The following is a 24,097-nucleotide window of genomic DNA, read 5'->3' on the forward strand; positions in this document are numbered from 1 at the left end:
GGAGAAGGGAAGAGAGTGGGGTGCGTTGCACTGGGGGGGGGGCAGCGGGTGGGGACGCCTTCCACCCACCCCACAGACGCACAACAGGGCGGTGGGGGGGGTGGTGCCCCCCACCGGCTGGGGGTGGAGGAGGAGGAGGAAGGGAGGAAGCGCGGGGCGGGGGGGGGGGGCGCGGGCGGGGAAAGCGGCTGCACCTGCTTTAGAGGAACTATGGTAGGGCGGCCGGCGCCCGCCCCGCGCCGCCGCGCCCGCGCCGCCGCCGCCGCCGCCGCTCCGGCCCCGCTCGCGGCGCGCACGGCCCCGGCCCGCCCCGGGCTGCCCGCGCTCCGCTCGGCGGCCGCAGCAGGGCCGGCGCTGCCGGTGCCCCGGAGCCCCCCCCGCCATGCCGCTCCGCTCCTGAGCTCGCAACCCCCGCCGCGACCGCCCCGTCGGAAGTTTTGGGGAAGGTGGTGCGGGGCGGGGGGGGGACGCGGGGCGGGGGGGGGCGCGGTGCGGCCGCATGCCCGCCGCGGATCCCGGCGCTCCGAGCGACCAAGGTGGGTGAGAGCGGAGCGGGGCCGGGCGGGAGGGTCCGTGCGTGTCCCCCGCTCCCGGCCGGCGGAGGGGGGGGGGGGGGGGTTCGGGACACCACCACCTCCCCCCCGCCATGTACCCATCCCCACCGGCAGGTGTGGGGCGGGCGGGGGGCGCCGGCCGTGTGTGTGCCTGTCTGTCTGTCCGTCCGTCCCACCCCCCACCCCGGGGTTCGTCCCCCCGCGCTCGGAAGTTTGTTGCGGCGCCCGGACAAAGGGAGCGGGGCCGGGGGCTCGGTGAGGCGGGGGGGGGCCCCGTGGGGCGGGGGGGGGGGGCGGCCGGCGCTCGGTGCGAACCGGGGGGGGGGCGTCCCCCGCTGCGCCCCCGGCTCGGAGCTCCCGGGGCAGCCCCAGCAGCGGGCGGGGGGTCTCCGCCGCCCCCCCCCCCCGAGGCGTTTCTGCGGGCGGACGGGGGTGCAGCCCCCTCGGGGGGGGGTGGGGGGTGGGGGTCGGGCACCGGGAAACTTGTGCTGCCGCCGGGAGAGCCGCGCTGCCGGTACCGGATCCAGAGCTGCCTCTGCCCCTTGGGGTCCCGCACCCCCAGGACGGCGGAGCTTTGCACCCGGGGGGGGGGTATCCATCCGAAGGGGGGGCACAGCCGCCCCTGCCCCGCCAGCCGCCCCTGGGCTCCCTTTGTTGGTGCTTCCCATTTTCCCCCCCCCCCATCTTTCTTTTCTCCCCTGCAGTTTCATTTTAATTCCAGCTGCCTGGGGGGGTTCGGGTGGGTTTTTTTCCCCCCCCTTCCCCCCCCACCCCCCCACCCCATTGCATTTTAACTCAGCCCCGCCGCTCTGTGCCGAGGAGCAGCCCAGCGGGCGCGATTGCCTCCTTTGAGATAAATAAGTAAGTCAGCCCTAAGTTTTGAAATTTCTGGGAGAAGCAGCCACCGCCGTCAACCTGCAGCCAGACCGGCCGTCGCTCCAGCTGCGCCCTGGGAAATCCTCCGCTGCGTCTTAAATACTAAGCCAAAACTGCAAGGTGAGGGGAGACGAGGACAAATGCACGGCTTCGGATGGAGCTGGAGGATATTCCCAAGAAATTCCCGCAGGTTTGGATTCTGGAGTGGGGGGGGTTTACGACAGCCGGCTGGCGCGGCGAAGCCGTGCCCTGCGTTTCGCCCGTGCCCGCGTTTCGCCCGGTTGCAAAGTTTGAGAGGTTTTGGTGTGTCTTTGTTTGAAAGGGGAGCGAGGTCGGGGTGGGGTTTTTTTGTTTGTTTGTTTGTTTCCAGGGGTTTTGGGGGGGGGTCTTTGTACCCTCGACACGATGCCCGCTGCCTGCGGGAGGTCTCGGCGGGCTGGCCGGGACCCTGCCGGCAGCGGCTACTAATAATATCAGCAATAACAATGTGTTTGGAAAGAGTTTTTATCGTGGAGCTGTCGTCTTCTGGGAGTTCAGAAATTCCCGGGCAAATATCGTTTAACGAAGGTGGCGGCGGGTCGCTGGGAGCCCCGGATCAGCCGCTTTCATCCCGTTCCCACCCCGGTGTCCGCCTTCGTTGGCGAGATGCTCTCCCAGCCCCGGCTCTGGCGAAGTTCAGATATTTCTATTCTTCCCTGATCCATCTCCCTCGGCTGTGTGATAAACAAACGCGCCTCTGTCTCTTCTCCCCTCTCCCCCTCTCTCCGGCTCAAAAAGAAAGGCACTTTAGAAAGTGCTGCGTTAGCAGCAGATCGCTCTGAATATTTCTGTTGGTGGTAGGAAATCTGTTTTGAGTTGGCAGGCGCGTTTCGAAGGTGTGTATAGGAGAGAACAAGTGGAGAGGAATTGGTTTTTCTTTTTCCATTTGGGAGTGATTCTTGTTTTTTTTTCTTTCCCCTTTAAAAAAATAAAAAGAATAAGTGAAGGGCTGTCTCTCTCCCTCTCTCCCCTCCTGTGCACTTTTAAATACAAATAAAAACGTGCGCTGGGGAAAGCAGGAATAATTCACAGGCATCTGCAAACTCCACTTTGCTCGGAGTAGTGGTCGGGAAGTGCCTGCTTTGAGAACTTGCGCTGGGGTTGGGGTTTGGGGTTTGGTTTTGTTTTTCTTTTTTTTTTTTGCTATTCTTAATATAGTCCTAGAGGAATTTGTGTCCGAATTCCTCCCCGGGATCGCTCATCGGCTTCAGGCAGCTCTTCCATCCCCGTCGGTCTTGCTGGGAGACCGCGATACCCAGAGATTTGTTTTTCACCACGCTCAGAACCAACTTAGCATCGGATTAAGACCTCACTTTTCCGCGAGCATTGTAAAGCTGTGGGGCATACAATAAAAATGTTATTAGTTTCTGTATTAAAAGGTTGGGTTGTTTTTAACCCAAACCAGAAGTAGGATTTACTTTTACAAATTTCTTCTTGTGTGTTAAAAATTTACACGAGAAATGTGTTATGCCGGAGAACAGGCATTTGATGTTAAATCAACCCAACATGTGTCTTGCACCGGCGGTGTGACCCTGGTCCTTGCATGTTTGCGTGGACGTGTTCCCTTTCATGCCTCCCTGTATTCTCAATTAAATATAGCCAAGTCTCAGGCTTGCGTGAAATCTAACTCTTAATCTATTATTATTTCTTCTTTAATTCCCACCCCACCTTAAAGTCCATCGAAAAATCCAGCAAGCCCCCAGGGGTGGGTGGATGGAGCAAATAATCACATTTGGAAAATTTACCCTATTGCTCCTCTTTTTCTTTTATTTTCCTCAAACACCCCCACCCCCCCCACCCCAGTCACTTAAATCAAACTGGGAAGGGAGATGGTTTGGGGAGAAGGGACAAAATTTCCCGTGCTGAGCCGGGGAGCTTTTGTCAGGGCTGCGAAGCCCTGGGTGGCTCCTGCCTTTCTTCTGCCCTTTGTGGTGCCGGGGCTGGGGGCGAGGCGGGGAAGAGCCTTCCCGAGCCCTCCCGCTCCCTCGCCTTCAAATAATGGCCAGGAGCTCCAGTTTTGAGATGTTCCCTGGGTTGTTTGGTTTTTGGTTTGGTTTCTCTTTTTAAAAAAATTTAATTTATTAGCTGTTGGATGGGTTTTGGTGTGGGTTCCCCCAGCACCACCCCGAGCTCCCTTCGCTGGGGCGTTTGCCGTGGGGACGGCGATGCCTCCGCTCCGAGCCCGGGTCGAGCATCGCTCCCGTGGTAAAAGCCAAACCACGCCGAGAAACTGGCCCCGTCGCGCAGCGTGAAGTTGGACTCGGTGGCGGGGGGAGAAGTGCAGAACAGGATCAGGGTGGAAAATCCGCCCCCACCCCATTAACCTGCGCACCCCGGGGAAGCGTCACCCGGCGGGGTCGGGGGGGAGCGGGGGCTGCCCCCCTCTCGCTGGTTTGGGGAAGGGGCCAAGGGAAGGAGGATGCGATGGGGAGCGCCTGGGCAAGGGGGGGGGGCTGGGACTTTGCATGGGGGGGTGGGGGCAGAAGGCTGAGCAGAGTGAAATGAAATAAAACGGATCAAAGTTGCTGCTGGGGGGAGGGGGCAGGCAGGGAGGGGGCTGATACTCAGACCTGAAAATAAATAATAAATAAAAAAAAAAATCTGTAAAAGCCACGTCCAGCCCCAGTCACCTCCCTGCCCTCCGGGAAAGACGGGCGACCGTGGGTTTTAGGTCCTTCTTAGAACGGGAAGAGCAGGGTGCATTTAAAAACAAAAACAAAACAAAACAAAAAAAAAATCTGCGCAATGTATAAAATCAAGTGACACTAAAATATCTGCTCCGGGCCCTCGCCCTTTCTGTCCTAATAACCCGGCAGGAATGCGAGTGCACTCAGTTGTGAAGTTGCTGCCCGGAGAGCCCGGGAGCTTTTCTTTTCTGCCGCTGGAGAGGGGGATGCTTTGAGTCTGCTGATGTTTGTGTCTCGCTGTGGGGCTGGGGGAAAGGGGGGCGGCAAGGCTCTGGCTTTCAGGTTTTTTTTTTTTCTCCTTTTATTTTTTTTTCCCCCCCTTTTCCTCTTTTCTTGTTGGTCTGGCAGGGAGGGTGGAAGGGGGGAGCGAGGCCGGAGGAGGAGAGGTGCGGTGCTGGGGTTGTCTTTGTAGCAGCAAGGTGGGGGGCGAGCTGTGCCCCCAGCTGGGGACAGGGCTCATTCTTCCAACCGGAGAAAGGCGGGAGAGCCCAGAGGTCCCCAGCTTTTCTTTTGCTCATTTAAAAGTAATACACGTTTACGGCTATTCGCGCCGCGTTTCCCACTGCAGAGTGGCTCTGGTAGCCTGAATTTGGGGAAATTCTCTTGTTTATGGAAGGGAGAGCTGGGGTGATTTTTTCCCCCTCCATCCCCCTTCCCCATGGTGGTTTTGAAGCCCAGGAGAGCCCCCGGGTTGTGGCTGGCAGGTGGTTTGTGGAGGTCTCGTGGGGATGCTCTGTGCTGCTCGCACCCTGGCATCTCCCCGGGCAGGGGGGGTCCCCACCTCCTCCTCCTCGGCAATCCTGGGTTTACCATCCGCTCCACATCAGGGCTCCCAAAATGGCCCTGCCATCGCCTCGCCGTCACCTGCCACTTCTGGAAGTGGAAACTTGAAATTTCCTGTCCCGTCCTCTTTGATTTCCAGCTCCCCTGTTACAGGGGGCAGGGGGGCACCGCGCAAACCTGGCTGGAGGGGGCTCGGTGGTGCCCCGGGAGGGATGCGCCAAGGGCGTCTTCCCCACGGAGGGGCGAGCTCTGTGTTAGCAGGAGAGGGAGGGGGAAAATAAAACTGCAAATGCACTTGGAAGCCCATGGTTTGCCTCAGAAGGTGTAAAAAAAAAAAACCCCTCCACGTCCCACTCCTGGAGACCCCGATGCACCTGAGAGAAACGCAGGGGTAGCTGCTGGCTTGAAAAATAAAACCAGGGGCTGCGGCATTGGTTGTGCAGTGAGTTATTGTCCGGCTTGTGACCCTGTCGGGCTGGCCCTGCTCGCCCCTCCAAGCAGCTGCGGGGGCTTTGGCCAGTAAAGCTCGCCCCAACTGATGGGAGAGCACTATGGGGAAGGACTCGTGCCCGTTTGATCATCTTGCAAAACCTTCCCCCTCCCCCTGCTCGCTGTGCTGCACCTTTTAAAGTCAAATATAACTTGCAGGTCAGGATGGGGCTGGGCACAGCTTGAAAAACTTCCTAATTTCCACACACACACCCCCACCGGCTGCAAGTGTTTGTGGTCTAAAATGCAGCAAAGACGGTGCTTAAGGGTTTTTTTAAAAAACTTTTCCTAATTTAAACCCCTTTTGGCAATCGCATAGGCAAATTTCGATGCTAAAACATGTTGTTGGTAGACGGCCCGCGACAAAAATATGTTTGCAAGTGGAATGGCATCAGGGAAAGGGAAGAATTAAGAGGCAGAAGCAGCAGAGGAGGAGAGCTGCTCCCTTCGGAGGTCAGCAATGCGATGCTTCGGAGGAAAATGCAGCCCGTCCATCTGCCACGTTTTATTTTATAAAGATCCTGCTGGAGGAGAGATTAGATCTGGGGACGGAGCTGGAGGGAAGTCATTAAGGGATTACGATGCAGACGTGGGCACGGGGCTGGCTCGGTACCTGGATACCCAGCCCTGCGTGTGCGAAGCACTTGGCTCGGGGAGTCGGGATCCTTTTTTATATATATATATATATATGTATATATTTTATTTTTTAAGGGGAGAAAAAAAAAAGCCTGTTTGCGATGTGCTGTGCTGAGCGGTTAGCACGGGGAAAGCGAGCTGGTGTCGGCGTTCGCCGGCCCCGGGCAACACTTGCCGCTCGGCGCTTGTGCCCTGGCAAGTTGGCAGAGAGTCTTTTGCGGCATGTTCCGGTGGAAACCCTCCTCCTGCGCCGCCGTCGCCGGGCCCAGATTAGCGGCAAACACACGCTTAATTTTTATTTTCTTTTTTTAATTATTTTTTTTTTTTTAGCAAAACAGGGAGTGGAGGGGTGGCTGTGGGAGGAAACTCATCCTGGTCCCGGCGGCTCGGCTCTGCCGGCGGCTCCTGGGTGTGTTTATCAGAAGCGAAAGGTGCAGTAATAAAACTTTTTTTTTGGGGGGTGGGGGGGGATTACCTTCAAATGCATGAAAAGGCGCAAAAAGAATTCTTTTTAAGTTACTAGAGGAGAAGGAGAAAAATCCCATGGGGGGCCCCATTTTGGAGGTGATTTGGAAGCTGTTTGTTCTGCCTTGTTGGCAAACCTCCACGTGCCTGGCGTCGGTGGGGAACTGGCACCAGCTGCCCGGGATGGTCCCGGGGCTGGTGGGGAGCAGGGAAGCCACGGCCCCCTGAGGAGGAGGAGGAGGAGGAAGACGACCCCCATGTGATGGGTATGTGCTGTGCAGGCTGCTTGGTGGCTCGGGGAGATGCTGTCCCCAGGGGGTTGCTCGGACACCGATGCTCCCCTTTAAGCAAACAGAGGGGTGCAGAGGGGGCCGCGGCAGGCATCGGCCGGGACGAGCGGCTCGCCTGGAGCAGGCGATGTTGAAATGACTTATTTCAACACACCTTCGCCAGGTTGCTGGCGGAGCTGGGTTTATCTAGTGGGATTTAACTGTGCTGAAGCTAAAAAAGGCATAAAACACCAACGGTGCCATCCGGGGCAGCGAGCGCTTCCCGCGCCCTTGGGCAGGGCGAGCCGAGCATCGCGCTGCAGAGCTGCCTCGGGCGCCAGGAGCTGTCGGAGCCCTGACCCCGACCCCTCCGGCCGTTCGCTTGCTTCTTCCGAGTCTCGGTTTATTCCACAAACCATAGATTTTAGGTGTTTCCTTCTTGTCTGCTTATTGGGGGTCTGCGAGCCAGGGATTGCCCTTTATTTGTTCACGTGTAGTGAGATCTGGACGGGGACCACCTAGGAGAGGTGTCCGGGGCTCGGGGAAAGGTCTTTGGCTTTAGAAAAGAGGGTCAGGGGAGGAAGGCTCGAGGTTGGTTGCTTAATGCAAAATATAAGGCCAGAACTTATGCTCGTGAGCGAAGGATGTGCTGGGATCCCGTCTACCCAGGGGTGTCCCCTCCTCCTGGTGGCCCCTTGGCTTTGGTTTTCTGCCTGCAGGTTCTCTGCTGTGGCCCGTTAGTGGGGATGCGTTTGCCCAGTGACTTTCTGCCGGTGCCTCCTGGCCTGGGGCGGGGGGCCGGCTCGCTCGTGCGCGGGAGCTGGCGCTGGGCTCGCGGCTCGCTTGGGCGCCTCCCGTCACGTGCCGGGATCACGGCGCGTCGGTCGGGTCGGCCGCCGTGGGACGGGGTTTCCAGCATGGGTGATCCCCGCTTTGGCTGCGTGGTTCTGGGTGCTGCTGGGAGGATGCTCCTGGCTGCAGGACTGTCCCCAAACCCCACCGGGGCATGAGGCTTTGGGGGCGCCTTGGCTCTCTCGGCTTGCTCCATGGCTTCACCCCCAGCTCCCGGAGGATGGAAGCGCCTGGCTGGGCTGGGGGTGGGGGCCAGGGGATGTCTCGCTGCCTCCCGGGAGGGGGGAAAGTGCCCCAACTGCAGAACTGGCAAAAGGGGCTGTCTGGGGCTCAGGGTGGTCACGAGGGTGCTGGAGGAGCCGCCCCCGGCCCCTGGGTAGGGGCGATGACTTATGGCAAGAAATGTCTGGCAGAGATGAAGCTTCTTGTTGAGCATTGGGAGTTTTTGGCTGAACTGGACCAGGGTTTGGGCAGGAGTGGTGCGCAGAGACCTTGTACTGGGGAGGGAAAAACCCTCTCCCGTGACCTGGGGCTTCTTGTGCGGTGTTGTGTCCCCTTCGGGTGCCGCTGGCCGGGCTGTGTCCTGGCAGCCGCCTTGCCACGGAGCCACGTGGCACCGGGAGCCCTTTGGCAAGGGCTGCGGTGGCTTTGGGGCTGCTCTGGTTGGAGAAGCGCACCCCAAAACTCGCTGCTCCTGAGCACAGTGTGGGAGCAGCACAGGACCCCGATGTCTTGAACAAAACCAAAACAGCCTTTAACAATTCACAATTTCTTTTGGTTTTGGATGTCTCCCCCCTTCTCCCAGGGGAACTCCGTGCACCCGGCAAAGGGCCAGCGCTGCTGAGCATCCCGTGGCCCCGCACCCCTGGCCCAGCTCCCAGCTGGGAGGGAGGCGGGAGGAGGTGGTGAGATGCTTTCTGCCACAGAGAGGGTTTCCCGGCGGGTGGCTGTCACCCAGCGGGCTGGGTCCTTCCTCCGGAGCCCAAAGTCCCCCAGCTGGTCCCGCCTGGATGCGGCCAGACCTGATGGCAGGAGGGAAATCCCATGGAGTGCAGAGTAACTCCTATCTGGAATATAAGTACAGCATCGTTGGGCCTGTTAAAAATGGAATAAGGAGAGAAAACAAAGGGGGAGTGGGAGGGAGAGTGTCCTATAACTTTTGTGTCAAGAAATGTGGATTTTGAAAATGTGCTGTGCCAGGCATAGGTGCAAAAAAACCTTATTTGGCTGAGATGGATTTGGGTGGGGGTGAAGCCGTGCTTTTATAAAGTGCCATCTCCGGGTTTGCCCTCTCTGGGGTTGTTCCCAAAGTATGTGTGCTTTCTCCTTTTACTCCCCAACCTGCTTTCCCCGCAGTGAAGTCGCTTCCCAACCAGAGCGATGCTACTTTTATTCTGCATTTCTGCAGCGGGGTCCTGGTGCGATGTGGTTTGTTTTGGTCTCCCCCTCCCCATCTCCTGCTCGTGTTGCTGTGCCCTGTGCTCAGCTTCGGCTCTGCCGGGAGTGGGGTTTGGGGAGCCAGGCTGCGACCGCTCCGCCTGGCACAGATGTTTGCTATTAATAAATTAAAACCTCAAAATCGACATGATTTCTCATTTGGAAAACAAAAGGGGCGTTTGTCCCCTGCTGGGCGGGTAAATCCGGGGCTGGAGGAGGAGGAGGACAAGGGTGCTGCTGCGCGTCCCATCGCTCCCGATTTGTCACAGCCTCTCAGCACCCGTGCTCCGGAGCACTTGTGCCTTGCTCCTGCCCCCACAGCAGGTCCTGCTCCCATCCCTCTGACCCCTCCAGCACTGGGGGTGGTGGGTTTGTAGGGTGCTGCTTGCAGGGGGGGTCTGGGCTTGCCAGCGGAGCCGTTGTGCCTGTGTGCAGGTGCGAGGCAAGAAGCGGGTGAAGGAAAAGGAACGGACAGGCTGGGATGTGTGGGGCCAGATCCTGCACCCGTGCAAACCAGACTGGGGTCAGAGCTATCCTGGCTTCCGCAGCAGACCCTGATGGATGGGGGTGAAACCACCAAAATCACGCTGTGTAAAGTGCTCTGGGAAAGGCTCTGAAGCCCCCGGTGTGATGAGGGTGCTGGTGCTTCGGGTGCGGGGTCCCCTCTGTCCTCAGAGCTCGGTCGTCGTGGGAAGGGGGTCAAGATCAGGTGCCGCCTTCTGGAGTACCTGCAAAACTCCGGCAGATCCTGCGTTACATCAACGGGGCGGTCGGGCATGTTCTCGCAGGTCGCACCCAGCTGATGGAGTCCTGGGGGATTGCTCAGGAGGGATGGGGGGACACAGGGCAGGAGGGAAAAGGTCCCTGATGTGCACCGGGCGCAGGGGGACCCAGCTGTGGTTTTCCTCGCTCTCTGGCCCCTTTGCGCAGGGTCTCTGGTCGGAGCAGGGTCGTGGCTGCTGCAGAGCGTGGGGCATCACTGCCGTGTACAGGGTGGTACAAGTGCGGTACGAGTGCCCCTCGGGCTCGGCCAGCCTGCGGAGGCATCTGTGTACCCTTGGGGGAAATCTCCCCAAATCTGGGGCTTGTTTTATATGTTGGGGAGAGGAGATGCCCAGTCAATGTGTTCCTGAGAGAAACAGGTAAAGGAAAAGTCCCAAAATCCATCCCGGCAAGGCGTGGGGGAGCGAGCCTGCTGGAGAAACCCCGGTGAGGGATTTCTGGCCGAGCTCCACTCCCATGGCGCGACACAAGGTTCTTTTCACCCCTCTTGCCGTAGCAGCAGGAGGAAGATTTTTGCTGAAATTTGGGTCTGAGTTTCCCCGGCCCCTCTGCTCGCCCTGGCAGCAGCGTTCGGTGCTATGGGGGCTGGGACAGATCCTGGGGCCAGGCCCTGCCTACCCCGAAGGATGCTCGGGACTCTCTGGATGTGGCGGGCAGGTCAGGGTCGGCACGGCTCTATTCCGGTGATTCGCAATTCTCCATTTAAACCAGGTTTTTATTTATACCTAGCATGGCAGTCAGCTTTAGGGCCTGCTTCAAAATCCCTTGAAGTCTTTCCCTTGATGCCGGTGGGCTTGAGCCCTGAACAAATATCCTTTTCCCTGGGAAGTGGAGCCACAGCTCCGAATCTGGGTCAAACTTTGGGGCTGTCGGAGCAGCCCCGTCCACGCATCCAATGCCGCCTCGTCCCTGCACTGCACAGGTATCACACCGGTGCCGACACCGGCATCGCCAGCCGTGCGGCTGGGCAAAAGCAGTGCTGGAGCAATTTCCCCCTGGTTTATAGAGCTGGTGGTTTTCAAATACTCTCTGATGAAAAGGCCAGTCCATTTAGAAATGCAATGAGATGAAGTTTAACAGGCGACGGGGCTCATTTGAGGGTTGATGTTGGCTTTGGGGAAGGTCGGTGCCATCTGGTCGCCTCTGTCCCCACCGTACCGGAGCAGTGGGAGCCGCTGTGGGGAGCTTCGGTGCTGCTGAATTTCCAGCCGTAGATTTGGGCTGCTGCAGGAGGAGATGGCAGCTGTGCCCATCCTTCTGGGAGGGGGACAGAGGGACAGACCCCTGTCCCCTGCCCTCAGAGGGGACGTGCATCTCCTTTCATTGCAGGATTGGTCCTTTCCAGCTGCAGCAGTGATCTCTGCTGTTGCAGATACAAATGCTCTGGGAATCGCCCTGGGGCTGGGAACGAACAGCAAGTCACTGGTTTTAGCCAGAGGTTTAAAACAATAATTGGTGTTTTAAAATTCCTGGCAGCAGGCAGGAGCTGTCGTCTGCACTGGGGCTGGCCAGGGGCATGGGGCTGGGGCTGCCGGCGTGGGCAGGTACTGGGGGCTCGTGGACCAGGCAGGGAGGTGGGTTGTGTCCCCGATGGAGTTGGTGACCCCGACTGTGTTCGCTTCGTGTCTTGTCTGATGCTGTATCCTGGTGGTGTTGCCTTCCCTTGCCGTGATGTGGTGGTTTTTGGTTTGGGGAGGAAGGGGGGTGTCCCCTGGGTTGGTGCCCTGCCGGGGGGTGGCTGGTGAGGGTCCCCGTGGCACTGCGTCTTACAGCTGGTGATCGTGGAGCACTCGCTTCCCATGGGGGTGGTGGTGTGTGCTTTGGGGACGGGGGAGAGGGTTGTCTGTGACCCTGTCTCAACTGGAGATGCGGAGAGATGATGTGACCTGATTGTGGAGGAGCGGTGCCGGAGGGGAGCCCGGAGCCGTGGTGCAGCTGCGGTGCCGAAGCTTCCCATGTGTATACCCAGCCCGAGGTGGGCACCCTCCCCCGCGACCCCGCGCAAGAGCCCGTGCACACCCGCAGCTGTGCAGTGCCCTGGGCTAGGGGTTTTTGGGTTCCCCACTAAAAAAAGCAGCTTGCGACACGCCAGCCGTTCCCATCAGCTGGCAGTGAGTCCTCCCCGGGCAGGGGGGCGCGGCGGGAGCCGGCTGGGCACTGGGTACCTCGAGCCCCTTTCCGCCCCGGCACCCACGGGTGCTTGCAGGGCCCCTGGGATTTGGCAGGCAGGAGCTGCGGGCCTGGGCGAGGTGCGGGGTGTTACAGCTTGCAGTCGGTGAATCACAAACTAATATTTTGAAGAATGAGGGTTATTTTTAAGAGTGGGGGAGGATGTGAAAAATTGTGGGTTTTTAGGTGTTCTTTGCAATGAGGGTGTATCTAACACCACGTTGATGGTAATAATTCCCCGGATTTGCACGGTGCTGGCTGCTGGCTGTCCCACGCCGGCGGGAAGGTGCCGGTGGCTTCCTTGGCCACTGCAGCAGAGCCACTTCTGGCCTGAAGCATCAGCAGCCACCTGCGTGCTGCTCTTGGGTGTCATCACACCCTGGAGCTGGGCTTGTTCGGGGATCTTGCTGTTCTCAGGAGGAGGCCTTGCCCACTGCCTGGGATGAGCACGGATTTGGGAGGTGCAGGGCACCTTGGTTCACTTCATCCTGCCATAGCTCTGTCCTAATCCATAAAGCAGGGATGCGCTGCCGGGATTCGGGAAGATGCTGCGTCCCTGTGTGCAGTCTGGTGAGGGCTGAGCTCTGGGGGTGCACAGGGCTCGGGAGTCTGGATGGATCGGTGTGGCCTGGGAATGCTGTGGGTGACACTGAAGTGATCCTGTGGGACCAGATCACCTTCCCGTGCTGCCGGCCTGGCAGTGGTCCGGAGGGATGCCGAAACCCCGGCGGTGTGTTGCCATCCCTCTGGGAACGGAGGGGAGAAGCTCTTGCTGCATCCGCAGCCGTGGGTGTGCTGGGCAAAGCGTCGCCCTCCCGGCCTCCCCGGTGAAGGGTGCTGGCGGGGGATGCTCTCCTGGGAAGAGGATGCGATGGCTGTACGTGGCTCATCCACGTGGTCACACGGAGAAGGAGCATGGGGGACCCTGGTGATCTCTTGGCTTCGGCACAGGGTTTGCACGGGGAAACGCTTCCCCTGGCCAGAGGGATGCTGTGTGCCTCTCCGCGGAGCCCTGTCCTCTTCCCGAGCACCCAAAATGTTAAATGCACCTTCCCGATCCCCTGCGCGGGCGGTGTGGCCTCGCAGCCGCCCACCACCATTCCCAGTGCAAGACCCCGGGACAGCCCAGCCTCTTTGCTGAGCGCGCCGCTTCCCAGCTTTTAAAGAAAGCACTGGAGCAATTGCTCGTGTTATTCCAGTCGCTGCTCTAAGCAGAGATGTCAGGGCTGTCGGGAGCCATGTTCGTCTTCGGGGCTGCGGTTTGCTCCGCGCGGGTGCCGAGGCAGACTGGGAGACATTGGGTCCGTGCGAGACGGAGCCGAGCTTTGCGGAAATAAGATCAGGAAGGTTGGTTGAAAGTGCCGAGACTGGCTCTGGCGGTGGCTGCGAGACGGAGGCAGCCTCGGGTCATGCTTGCCTCTGATTTGGATGCAAAAAAAAAAATGGACTTCAGACCAGGAGTTTGAAAATGCCCAAGGATAGTTCTCCCCCCTACTGCCTTTTTTCTTCTCCCTCCTTGTGAGCAGCATAATTTCTGGATGGAAACCAGGCTTCTTCCTGCATAGAAATGGGATTTGCAGTGGAAAGCATCAATGTGCAGCAGGGAGCGCATTAAATAGAGCGTTTTCTGGATGAATTTTTGCACAGACATGACGGAGTCTGGGAAAACTTGCAGCATCCAAGTTCCTTCCTCCTGTTCGATAGGCACCGTGACTTTTTTTCCTCCCCTCTGGATTATTTAAAGGCCAGAAGAGACTTTTAGCCACCTCCAGTCTGGCTTCATGCAAACTCAGCTGGAAAATTTCACTTGGGGTCCGGCACGGAGCAAGCACACCGGGGCTTGTGTCCCAGTGCTGCATCCCTCGGGGCCGGAGGCATCGCTCCCGCCGATGGCCCCGCCGCTGCTCCTCGTCCTGCTCCGGTTTATCGCTCACCTGCTCCAGGTCATTTTCTTCCTCCCTGGCTCTGCCCTTGCCATTCGCAGCCTCCCTTGAAGGGACGGGGCAGGGGGAGCTCCTGCACCTTGGCTTTATTTTTATTTAAGAGCTTCCCCCATGAACACCCCATTGCTGGGAGCCTTCCTCCACCCTGGTGCTGCCTTTACCATTCCCAGGGCAACAGGGAACTTTCTCCCAGGCAGGTCAGGATGCTTCCCCGTGGCCCTCCTCTTCCTCAGCTCACATGGCGCGACACCCTTCGTGGCTTTACCCTCCTCTTCCTCGGGTGCCCGAGGCTCCGGTAGGCAGGTGCTTCGATGGGGACACCCGTGAGCGCGGGACCACGTTCGGGCTGTCTGCGTGCAAAAGGGACGGAGGTGATTTTGCACACGTGTGGCGTCTTGCGTGCGCTAAGCGTGTTGCGTGTGCCCCGGCTGGACTTGGGGCTCTGCCGCTGGCGGGACGCTGCAGCAGAAAGGCTGGGGGAGACGTGCACCCCGGGCGCGTATCCCGAGTGCGTATCCCTGCTGCCTGTGTCGCTGATCGGGTAAAAAATAATTGTGTGAGCCAGACGCTGGGCACGTGGGCAGAGGCTTGAACCCGAGTCGGGACTTACAGGGAGGTGCTGGAGGAGCCTTTGCAAAATGCTGGTGCAACGTCGGCCGCGTCTCGGCGGGGACGGACCCGGCCGCTGGCGCTGGGCTGTGGAGCAAAGCCTGGGAGCCTCGCTGGGGCTGTGGGCTGGGCAGGGGGCACGTGTGTGCGCACGAGAGCACGTGTGTGTGCACACACATGCACTACGCTCCATGAAGCTGTGCTGGTCCCTGCAACCCCTGCCTTTGGGCGCGGGCTCTGCTTTGCCTGCAGATGCATCCCATGCCACAGCAGTGATGGGAGGTGCTTTTAATTATTTTAATAGGATTTGGAGGGGGGGGGAAAGGGGGGGTGTTTGTGCTGAAAATCCCCCGTATCTTAAAAACCTCATCCCATGTGGAAGTGCGGAGCGGCTCTTGACAGCGAGTTGCGCGTGTTGGGAAATCACACGTTCTCCCTGCTTTTTTTTTTTTTTTCCTGTCTCTGGGAGTTTGGAGCATTTTTTTTTGTTCCTTGTGAATTTTTTTTCCCCACCCTATTCATTATCATTTTTGTTAATTAGATTGTGACGGGGAATGGTCTCTATTCAAAAGAAAAACCTTAGAGAGATGTTTTTACAAGTGCGTGTGCGTTTTGGGGCGGGGGGGGGAGAGCAGAGATGCTTGAAAGAAATAATTTTTAAAATAATTTCTTCATAAAGCTCTAAAAAGAAAAAACCAGGTCCCCTTCCCCCACCACGGCCACCTCCCCTCGGCCCCCCCTAATTAAACGATTTGAATTTTCACGTTAACCGCTTGGTGCTTCCTCGGCACCTCAGATGATTAGAAAGGGATATTCATTTATGCCTTTTAAACGCCGCCCCGATTAAAATCAGAGAGATTTTTTCCTTCATCAAAATCTAACATCCTTGAAAAATTAATTTGATGCCTCTTGTTATCAATTAATTGAATCTCGTTGGGAGAGAGGCTTGTACGGCGGGTGGTTGGAGCTGGCCCTTCTGTTCTTAGTTGCTTTCCCCCCTCTCTTCTCCCTTCTGCCGCTGCTTCCAAACACTGTGACATTATAAAACTCTGCCTTTTTTTATATATTATTTTTACTCATCTCATAAAATAAAATAAATGAATAAAACTTGGTCTCTCTTCCCACCCTCCTCCCCCATTCCCTTGAGTTCCTCTTGTATGAAAGACCCTTTTTTCCTTCCTTTCTCTCATCCCTCTTTCCTATAACTTCCGAGGCAGGGGAGAGAAAGAAAGTTGGGGCTTTAGCAATTTCTTGGCGTAGCAAAGCGGCCAGGGTCCGTCTTTCTTCCTTTCTTTAACGGGGGATATTGGATATTTCATTTGAATCTCCCTCTTTTCAATTAAAAGTGCACAGCTCCTTCTCTTAAAGCCGCTCTATTCTCCTCCTCTGTCTCGGCAGCCGGGGAAGCGATTTTCCTTTCTTTAATATTTCAACTCTTCCCCCGAGACAGGCTGCCTGCATTTTTTTTAATAGACTTTTTCTCCCTCTATTAAACTTTTCCAATCTTCATCCCTTTATTTTTTTTTCCTTCCCACCTCTTTAAACAAAAAAAAAAAAGAGAGGAAAAGTTATAAAATTTAAAGAACTAGGTCATTCAGGAAGTTATTGAAATAACTTTAAAAATAGGCGTTCGCTTAATTTTTACTCTCCTTGGAGTGAATCTACCTGGTTACTTTTAGATCCAGATTCTTCTTCCCTGATGCTTTGTTTGTTTGTGTCCCACCGTGAATCTGGGGCTGGAGGCTTGGGGGAGCTGGGCAATAACTCGAGTGAGTGCCGAGGGCGTCCCCGCTCGGGCTCAGGGAGGTGGGCTTGTTCTCTCCCAAGAAGTGAATCTGTGCTGGACGCTCGTCGATGCCCGCGGGGTGCTGGGGTGGGGGATGCAGGTGGGGCTGTTTTCTCCGGGGGTTCCCATGGCTGCTGGGGGATGGGTCCTCCCCAGCCTGGTGCCCTGGGCGAGGGGTGGTTTGGTGCCAGGGCCAGCGGCGCGGGTGTCCCCCCGGTGCCACGCGCTCTCCCATCCATCCCGTCCTGTTGCGGTGAGGGGGCTTTGTGCCAAGCTGGATTTGGGGCTCTACAGGTGAGAGGCACCGTTGCCCATTTCCAGCCCTGCCTGTCCTCGCTTGGGTGCCTCCTCTGCTCCCGTGTGGGTTACCGAGGATTTTGGGGGTGCTCTGCAGGGGGCTGGGGAGCCAGGGAGACCCTGTCCCCATCAGTGCGGGGGGCTGCAGGGCTGTGTCTGCGGTTTGGGATGGTTTTCCTTTGAATTCCCATTTGGAACACATCAGGCAGAAGGAAAGCAAGTTTTTGGGGGGATGAAAAATTGGGGTCTGCTTTAACCTCTCTCCCTGCTGCCAGGGCCTGATCCTGGCACCGCAGCAGCAGGCGTAGCTCCACGGGGGCTTCCCGGAGCTCGTGCTTTGCCCCCTCAGCCTTGCTCGCTGCAGCGTGCGTCCGCCGGGGCACGGATGCTGGACCTGCACCCCGACTCGCAGGGATGCTCCGGCACGGCAGCGGTGAACCATGCCGGGCGCAGACCACCAGCACCCGCCCGGCCGGCTCCCACCAAGGGTGCTGCCCTGCTCGGGGTCCCCCTGGGCCCACACATGCGGCTCCTGAGCAGCGAGGCGGGAGCCCCCGTGCACCACGTCACTATTTAATTAGACGTCCCTGATTAACAAAACTTGGCGTTCGGCTTCCTCCTGCCCTCATCTTTCCTGGCTCCGAATCAATGGCTTTGATATGCTAATTAGGGAGTAATTTAATTTCAAAAGGCCGCAATTAACAAGGGTGTTGTGGACATGCTGTAGTTAAGCTGCGTAATCTAATTTGCATTAGTAACAAGCAGGGACTAATTAGAAGCTTAATTAGACACTTAGACGGCTCTTGTGTTTACTTTCTTAATGAGATGGAGTGGGGCTCTTTTTTTTTTAATCTTTTCAAGAGCACAGCGAGGGAAGCGCAGGATGGAGCTGGATGGAGCAGCAGCCCCGGCGCCTGGCACGTGCCCGGCACCGGCCCGGCCCGCGTCCGGCCAGCCCCGCATCCATGCTGGAAGGGATTTTATTTGCCTTGGAGCTTGGCCGGGAATGGGAGATGTGCCACCCAGCCATCGGCGTCTCCGGGGTGCTCCTTGTCCCCGTGTGGGATGGCTCGCTGGGGTGGGCACCGGGCGGAGGACCACCTGTGGCGATGGAGGGTGTCCTCGCTGCCGCATGGGTGCGAGCTCCGGAGAGCAAAGGATGCTCCGAGGGAGACGTGTTTCGGAGAGGCCGATGGGCTCGCCAGGACCCAAGCAGGAGTCGTGCCACGTCCCGCTGCCCGGCACAGCGCGGTCCCAGCAGCTTCCCCCGTTGGTGGTGCTCACGCTTCCAGATGCGCTCCTGGCTCTTCGAGTCCGATGACCCACCTTTTTGGGGAGAAGAACCTCACTGTGGTTGTTCTCGCTCGATTTCTGCCTCGTGGTCGCCGGTGCCTGCGAGCATGGCCGGGGCGGCGAAGGCATCGTGGTGGGCAGGTGAGGAGAGCTACAGGGGTAAAGGTCTGCCCGCCGGCGAGGGCGAGCGCCCAGAGGTTGGTTCTTCCCAAAGAAGTTGCTGGGAGCGAGATGAAAGTAGGAGATGAAAGTGCCCAGAGGTGAGATCCCATTAAAGCGGTGCCCGGGCTTAGCCAGTCCTTGGTTCCTTAAATCTCTTCTAATTTACAGTAATGCTCTAGATTCGCTTCAGCTCCCCCAGACTTTTATTTTAATCCCCTTTCCACATTTCCATGTGTTTATGTGTTAATTAAAGGGTAAAAAGCCACTCTCGGAGCAATCCCGGCTGCTGCTTCTCTTCAAGCCAAAGCCTTTTAAGATTAGCGAGCCGCTTCCTAAAGCCTCGCGGTGCCGGATCCGGACAGGCAGGTTGCTCAACTTTCCATAGCTCGGAGCAGATCCGGTGCTTGGGATCGAGCCTTCCCGATCTCTCATCTCCTCCCAGCCGTGCAGAGGATCATCCCGCAGGACTTCCAACGGCTTTGGGAGGATTTGCTCCGTCCGTGCTCCTGTATCTTCTGCCGGTACCCGCAGAAGAGGCTGCCAGCACGCCTGGCTTCCGCTGCCCCAGGGAGAGCCCTCGCTGTGCCACGGGGCAGCCCCCTGCTCCCCTCCGGGTCTTGGCAAGGCTGGAGTTGGGAGGAAGGGTCTGGAAAACTGCTTTGGGGCTGGGATGCGGTGGGAAGTGGGAAAAGCGTCGCGGTGGCAGGCTCCTTGTAAATGCGTAGTGTCACCTGTGCTGTCCCTCGCAAAAAGCGGTTCAGTGCCGGGGACTTGCTCGGCTCACCAAGACGTGGGAGGGGAGCGTTTTCCCACCAGTGTTTCCCACTGTTCATCCTCATCCGTCCGTGGTGGTGGTTTTGAGCTGGGGATGCTCTTTGGGTCTGCATCTGGGGAAACGGAGGCCAAGGGGCCCCCGCTGCTGTGGGGACGGGGATGGGGACGGCGGCTCGAGGACAGGGACCCGCTGGCCGCGGGGAGGAGGCGCCCGCGATGCCGGGTCTCTACGTGGCCCCCGTCCTGCCGGTGGCCCGCGAAGGGCAGCCCAAAGTTGTGGAGCCCCTGAGGACCACGGTATTGAGGATATTTAAAAATAGGAGAAGTGGCTAAAATAGGCATTCAGGCAATTGCTTCTTAGGAGCTCATGGTCTTGGCTGTACCTGTTTCTGCGGGTCCCATGGGCTGAGAAGTGCTATTTAATTTTCACATCCATGGAACTGAATCGGGGTGAAGAATCGGCATTGCTTTGGGTGGGTCTGGATGCCCCAAAATTCGTCGGGAGCTTTTGGGGAGAAATCGCTCTGTAAATGCTTCGCCTCCTATTCCTGCTCCTAAAGACCCGACGTCCTTTGGTGCCAATCTTTGCTTCGAGTCCGCTGGCTCGCTCGCCTCCGCATTCGTCCTTCCCTTTCCGCTGGGGCTCGGCGTGGCGATGCCGGGCTCGGCAGCACGGCACACACGTGGCGCTCCCGCGAGCCCCTGGGGAGCGTGGCACACGCGTGTCGGGCACACGCGCGCGCGGTGGGAGCCCCGTCCCACAGCCCGGCCGGCTGATCTGCGCCCTCCCTCGCAGGGAAGCTCTGGGCATCCATCAGTCTGTTAATTGCGCTAATTAGAGAGTGTGGAGGTGTTAATTGGAAAACCCTGGTATCGTGTGTGTCTGGGGTGGGGGGGGGGGGATGTCAATAAAAATAAATTGATGACTTGGCATGGCGCGTGCACTTTACAGGTTAGCAGCAAGTCAGGGGATGTCAAGGAAATGTTACCGCTCAGATGAAGCAATTGTTAATTAAAAAGCAACGGTAATTAATATACTCTTGTTGCCATATGGTACTGCTAAAGGCAGGGGGATTCTTTACTGCATTTGTAATTCTCTGTTTCCTTCTCTTTGTCCTGCGAAAGGTGTGCATTTAAGTAAAAGGGGGGCAAAAAGGCAGAGTGCTTATTCAAGGAAGTGATTTTGAGTCTGAAATAGTAATTAGCTATCGGCAGCTTCTGTTGCTCATTGCCATTAGAGGGGTCTCCTCCCTTCCCCTTTTCAGTAAAACCATCTTTTTAATTTTTTACTTTGTCTGGGTGTTGTATCTTCTGTGATGACTGTCTGGGCAGGGTCCCTGCCTTTACGCCTGGGGGAAGGTCTGATCCCGATTAGACGCTCTGGATACCAGTGTATGGAGAATCCCTGAAATATTGGATGCGTTTGAACTAAAATAGATGAAAAGCCGGAGCTGGGGTGCTGCAGAGCCCTCCTGTCTGTGTGCAGGGATGCATGTGTGCTTCAGCACTCGCAGCCGGTCGTGCAGCTGGGTTTTGCTCTTCCCAACACGGCTTCAGCCGTCCCGGATCAGCCCCGGCTGGAAAGGCACTCATTCCTAATTTAAATCGACTTTATAACATTGCAGACACTGGCTTCATTTTTTTTTTTCTTTAAGGTTTTGTAAAACTTTTATATGAATGGAAATATTTTCATTATTATTATTACTTTCTTTTATTACTTCCCTTGCAGTGTTGGGAACCCAGACAACACACCAGCATCCCAGTAGGGTTTGCGAACGGGAAGTTGACTTTTACTAGACTTGGAGAGGGAACCCAACTGGCCTGGTGTCCTGGGCTGCGGGAATCACCCGGCTGGACCCCAGCGCCGGTTCATCTGCTCCAGCATCCTGCCTCTGGCAGGGGCCGGGGCCGGCAGAGCGAGCCCACGGTTACAGCTCCTCCACCAGAAGAGATTTCCTCCTAATTCCCAATAGTTAAGCTTCAATTTATGCCCTGAAGCCAGGAAAGTTTTATATCCTTTCCAAAAACTTTTTTTTCTTTTTTGCCTTTTTTAATACTTCCTGTTGTAACTCTGGATATTCTTGTTCTCCGTATAAAAGTCAAATCCCTTTTTGAATCCTGCCGAGTTTCTGGCCGCAGTGATGCCTTGTGACTGCCGGACACGGGCAGAGCCCGGCTTTCCCCGCGGGGCCGCTCGCCTGGTCAAAACATAGAGCAGGCGGCAGATTTCAGAAGGAAAATGAGTGGGGGAACAGCAATAATTTAATGTTTCTGCAGGCTCTTTTTTGACATTGGTAGGGGGGGAGAAGGAGTGAATGTAGCTTTCGAGAGCAAAAGGTGTTTTCTTTCATCCAGCGTATTTGCTCCCGGCGCAGCGTCCGTAGGTGAGCATCCCGTCCTTTCTCGGGAAGCTGCTCTGACCGCACCACGCTCTCGCCCCGGCTCCGGCGCTTCCAACAAAGCCAAAGCCCAGTAATCCCGTTAACCTTGAACTCTCCCGCAGCCACCGGTGTGTCACCCTGTGCGCGGGTTTGGTAGTGCCAGGACGGCGGGAGGGAGCCGGCAGCTCCACATGGGAATTAATGTCAGTCATATACCCTGCGGAAATGACTTTTGAAATGCATATAATCTCAAACATGCAAATGAGAAGCTTGCTTCGCCCTGTTTAATATGAATGATCAGCTTCTGAATAGCTATTATTACACGCCACATTTCAGCAATTATGTTGTTCGCGGTTTGTCTTTCTGTCTTTTGGGGCGGGGGGTGAAGATGGGGGGAAAAAGGAGAAGAAAAAGGGAGAAACGGTATTTCTTCTCCCCGTACCTCTTTCTTAATTCCCCTTCTATTTCAAACTCGCCAGCTGGCTGCAAGTGGCAGTGGGCAAACGCCGATCCCGCTCTGGCACCCGCCGGTGGGGAAGGAGCCGGCGTGGATGAGATAAAGCCCCGTGTCCTCTGCTTTCACGCAAAGTGTGTGTCGGGGAGGAGGGAGAGATGCTCAGCTCTGGTGGGGCCTCCTGCACCCCAGTCCCACCCTGTGCGTGTGTCGGGGCTGGGTGTGGCCCCGGGGGGGCTCAGCGTGTGTCGGGGCTGGGTGTGGCCCCGGGGGGGCTCAGCGTGTGTCGGGGCTGGGTGTGACCCCGGGGGGGCTCAGCGTGTGTCGGGGCTGGATGTGACCCCGGGGGGGCTCAGCGTGTGACCCCGGGGGGGCTCAGCGTGTGTCGGGGCTGGATGTGACCCCGGGGGTCTCAGCGTGTGTCGGGGCTGGGTGTGACCCCGATGGGGCTCAGCGTGACCCCGGGGGGGCTCAGCGTGTGTCGGGGCTGGGTGTGACCCCAGGGGGGCTCAGCGTGACCCCGGGGGGGCTCAGCGTGTGCTGGGGCTGGAGCAGCAGGGTTTGATGTTGGATGTGGTAGTTGTTTTTCCGCTGGTGCCCGCCCAGATCCAGGAGTTTCCCCCAGAAAGGAGACCCCCGGGTTCACAGCTAACAAGCTGCCCGCTAATCAAACCCAACTGAGCAAGGGCTCTTCGTCTCATTGCTTTGAAGCCAAGCGCTGTAGCTCTTTGGGAGTCCCTCCCCTAACCCATTTGCCTTAATTTAAATAACATTTAAGACCAGAGGGTAAGGGATGCACTTAACACCCAGCTCTCGCGCAGCTGGCCGTGCGCTGGGGTGCCAGCAGCGTTTCCAGCCTGCAGCTCTCCCAGTGCCCAGTGGTTTCACCCAGCTCAGCGGCTCCGGAGCTCGCGTTGGCCGGACAGAGCTCGGGACGGCTGCCCTGAGGCTGCCAGCATCCCACATCTCTGCTCCCGGGATCGCTGCAGCGGGCACGGGCGCCCTTGCCAAGGCGAGCCCTGCAGCCGGGACCCGGGGAGGAGCCACGACCTTCGGGCAGTTCTGCCCTCGTGCCCCCGGGTCTAATGGGGTGATGGGCAGGGAGAGGTTACAGGGATAAAACCCATCCATGGAGGCAAAACGTTGCACTGTTGCCTTGCAGAGGGAAGCTGTAATTGCATGAAACGAAGTGCGAGAGCTGCAAAACAGGGCTGCCGGCTGAAAATGCGGCGGGTGCTGTAGCCCCTGCAGCCTGCATTGAAGGGCAAAGCGCCTGGCTTGGTCCTTCAAGGGCATCCGAGGGGTACGGCAAGAGGAGGGGGTGCACGGAGGCGTCTGGGAGACAGGAAGGATTTTCCAACTGGTGTTTTCTGGAGCGCCGCCGTGCTCTCGTTTTGCCGCGTCCCAGCTCCGTGGTGCCTTTGGGCTTCCTCGACCTGGCGGCAAACTTTGCGCCGGGTGGTTTTTCCTGCTGGGAAGTGTTGGTTTGCTGGGAGCTGAAGGTCTTTGTGGAAACTGTCAACTTTGTTGAGATCTTCACGGTGAAATGTGGCGCGGGCTCCACACGCGTGGTGTGCAGCCTCGCTGGAACTTCAGCTTCACTGTCTCCAGCGTCTCAAAGTGAAATATTTTGGGATTCTGTGAAAAACGCCTGGATTCCTGGGGTTTTATGTCTTGCATCAGGCTGGGAGAAAGCTGAAAACATGATGTTTTTCTAAGGGATGGGTTGCACTTGCTTTGCCCCGGTGCAATACAGGGCCGGCAGCGTGTTCATGGCAGCTCACACTCCCGCGTGTTTATTTTTTGGAGTAAATTGAACGCAGCTAAAACTGGCCGGGCTTTGACATCCCATCCCTGCGTCTCCCTGCTGGGCCTCGTGGGGATCAGAGATGGGGCAGGACGAGGACGGGGCGTGGGGCAGACGGAGGTGGGGGTGCTGACCAGGAATTTCAGGCTCTGCTCTCTCTCCCCTCCTCCTCAGGTCCTGCTAGCAAGTCATGATGGTTGAATCTGCCTCGGAGACGATACGGTCCACTCCCTCCAGCCAAAACGGGGTCAGCAGCCTCAGCAACCAGCCCGATGGCGGCGGGGGCGGCACAGGCGGCGGCGGAGGGGGCGGAGGGCGCGAAGGAGCCGCGAGCGGGGAGACCAACGGCGAGATGAGCCCCGTGGAGCTCCTGCACTTCCAGCAGCAGCAGGTAGGAGGGACACCCCGCTTCCTTCTCTTACCTGCCTTACACAAAGCAACATGGAACCGGGTCGTTTGGGGATTTGGGTTTGGGGGCAAACACCCCATTTTACCCTTCTCTCATCCCCGGGGCTGGCCCAGGAGATGGGTTGCACCAGAGGGTCATCCCTG

The 24,097-nt window shown here is 57.7% G+C and overlaps 1 protein-coding gene across 7 annotated transcripts in view; it reads left to right on the top strand.

The window, feature by feature from the left end:
• Positions 1–257: 257 nt before the first annotated feature.
• The window catches only part of FOXP4 (forkhead box P4), a 66,610-nt gene continuing 42,770 nt past the window's right edge, over positions 258–24,097 (top strand). For 4 of the 7 annotated variants that reach the window (XM_064472167.1, XM_064472171.1, XM_064472173.1 and 1 more), the window contains exons 1-2: positions 454–536; positions 23,720–23,936. In XM_064472167.1, the coding sequence (XP_064328237.1) occupies positions 23,736–23,936 (201 nt within the window). In that variant the 5' untranslated portion in view covers positions 454–536; positions 23,720–23,735. The other 3 variants (XM_064472168.1, XM_064472170.1, XM_064472169.1) reach the window with 3 other exon arrangements.

The sequence above is a fragment of the Phalacrocorax carbo genome, chromosome 23 (genome assembly GCF_963921805.1).
Source record: "Phalacrocorax carbo chromosome 23, bPhaCar2.1, whole genome shotgun sequence".
NCBI classification, from domain to species: domain Eukaryota; kingdom Metazoa; phylum Chordata; class Aves; order Suliformes; family Phalacrocoracidae; genus Phalacrocorax; species Phalacrocorax carbo.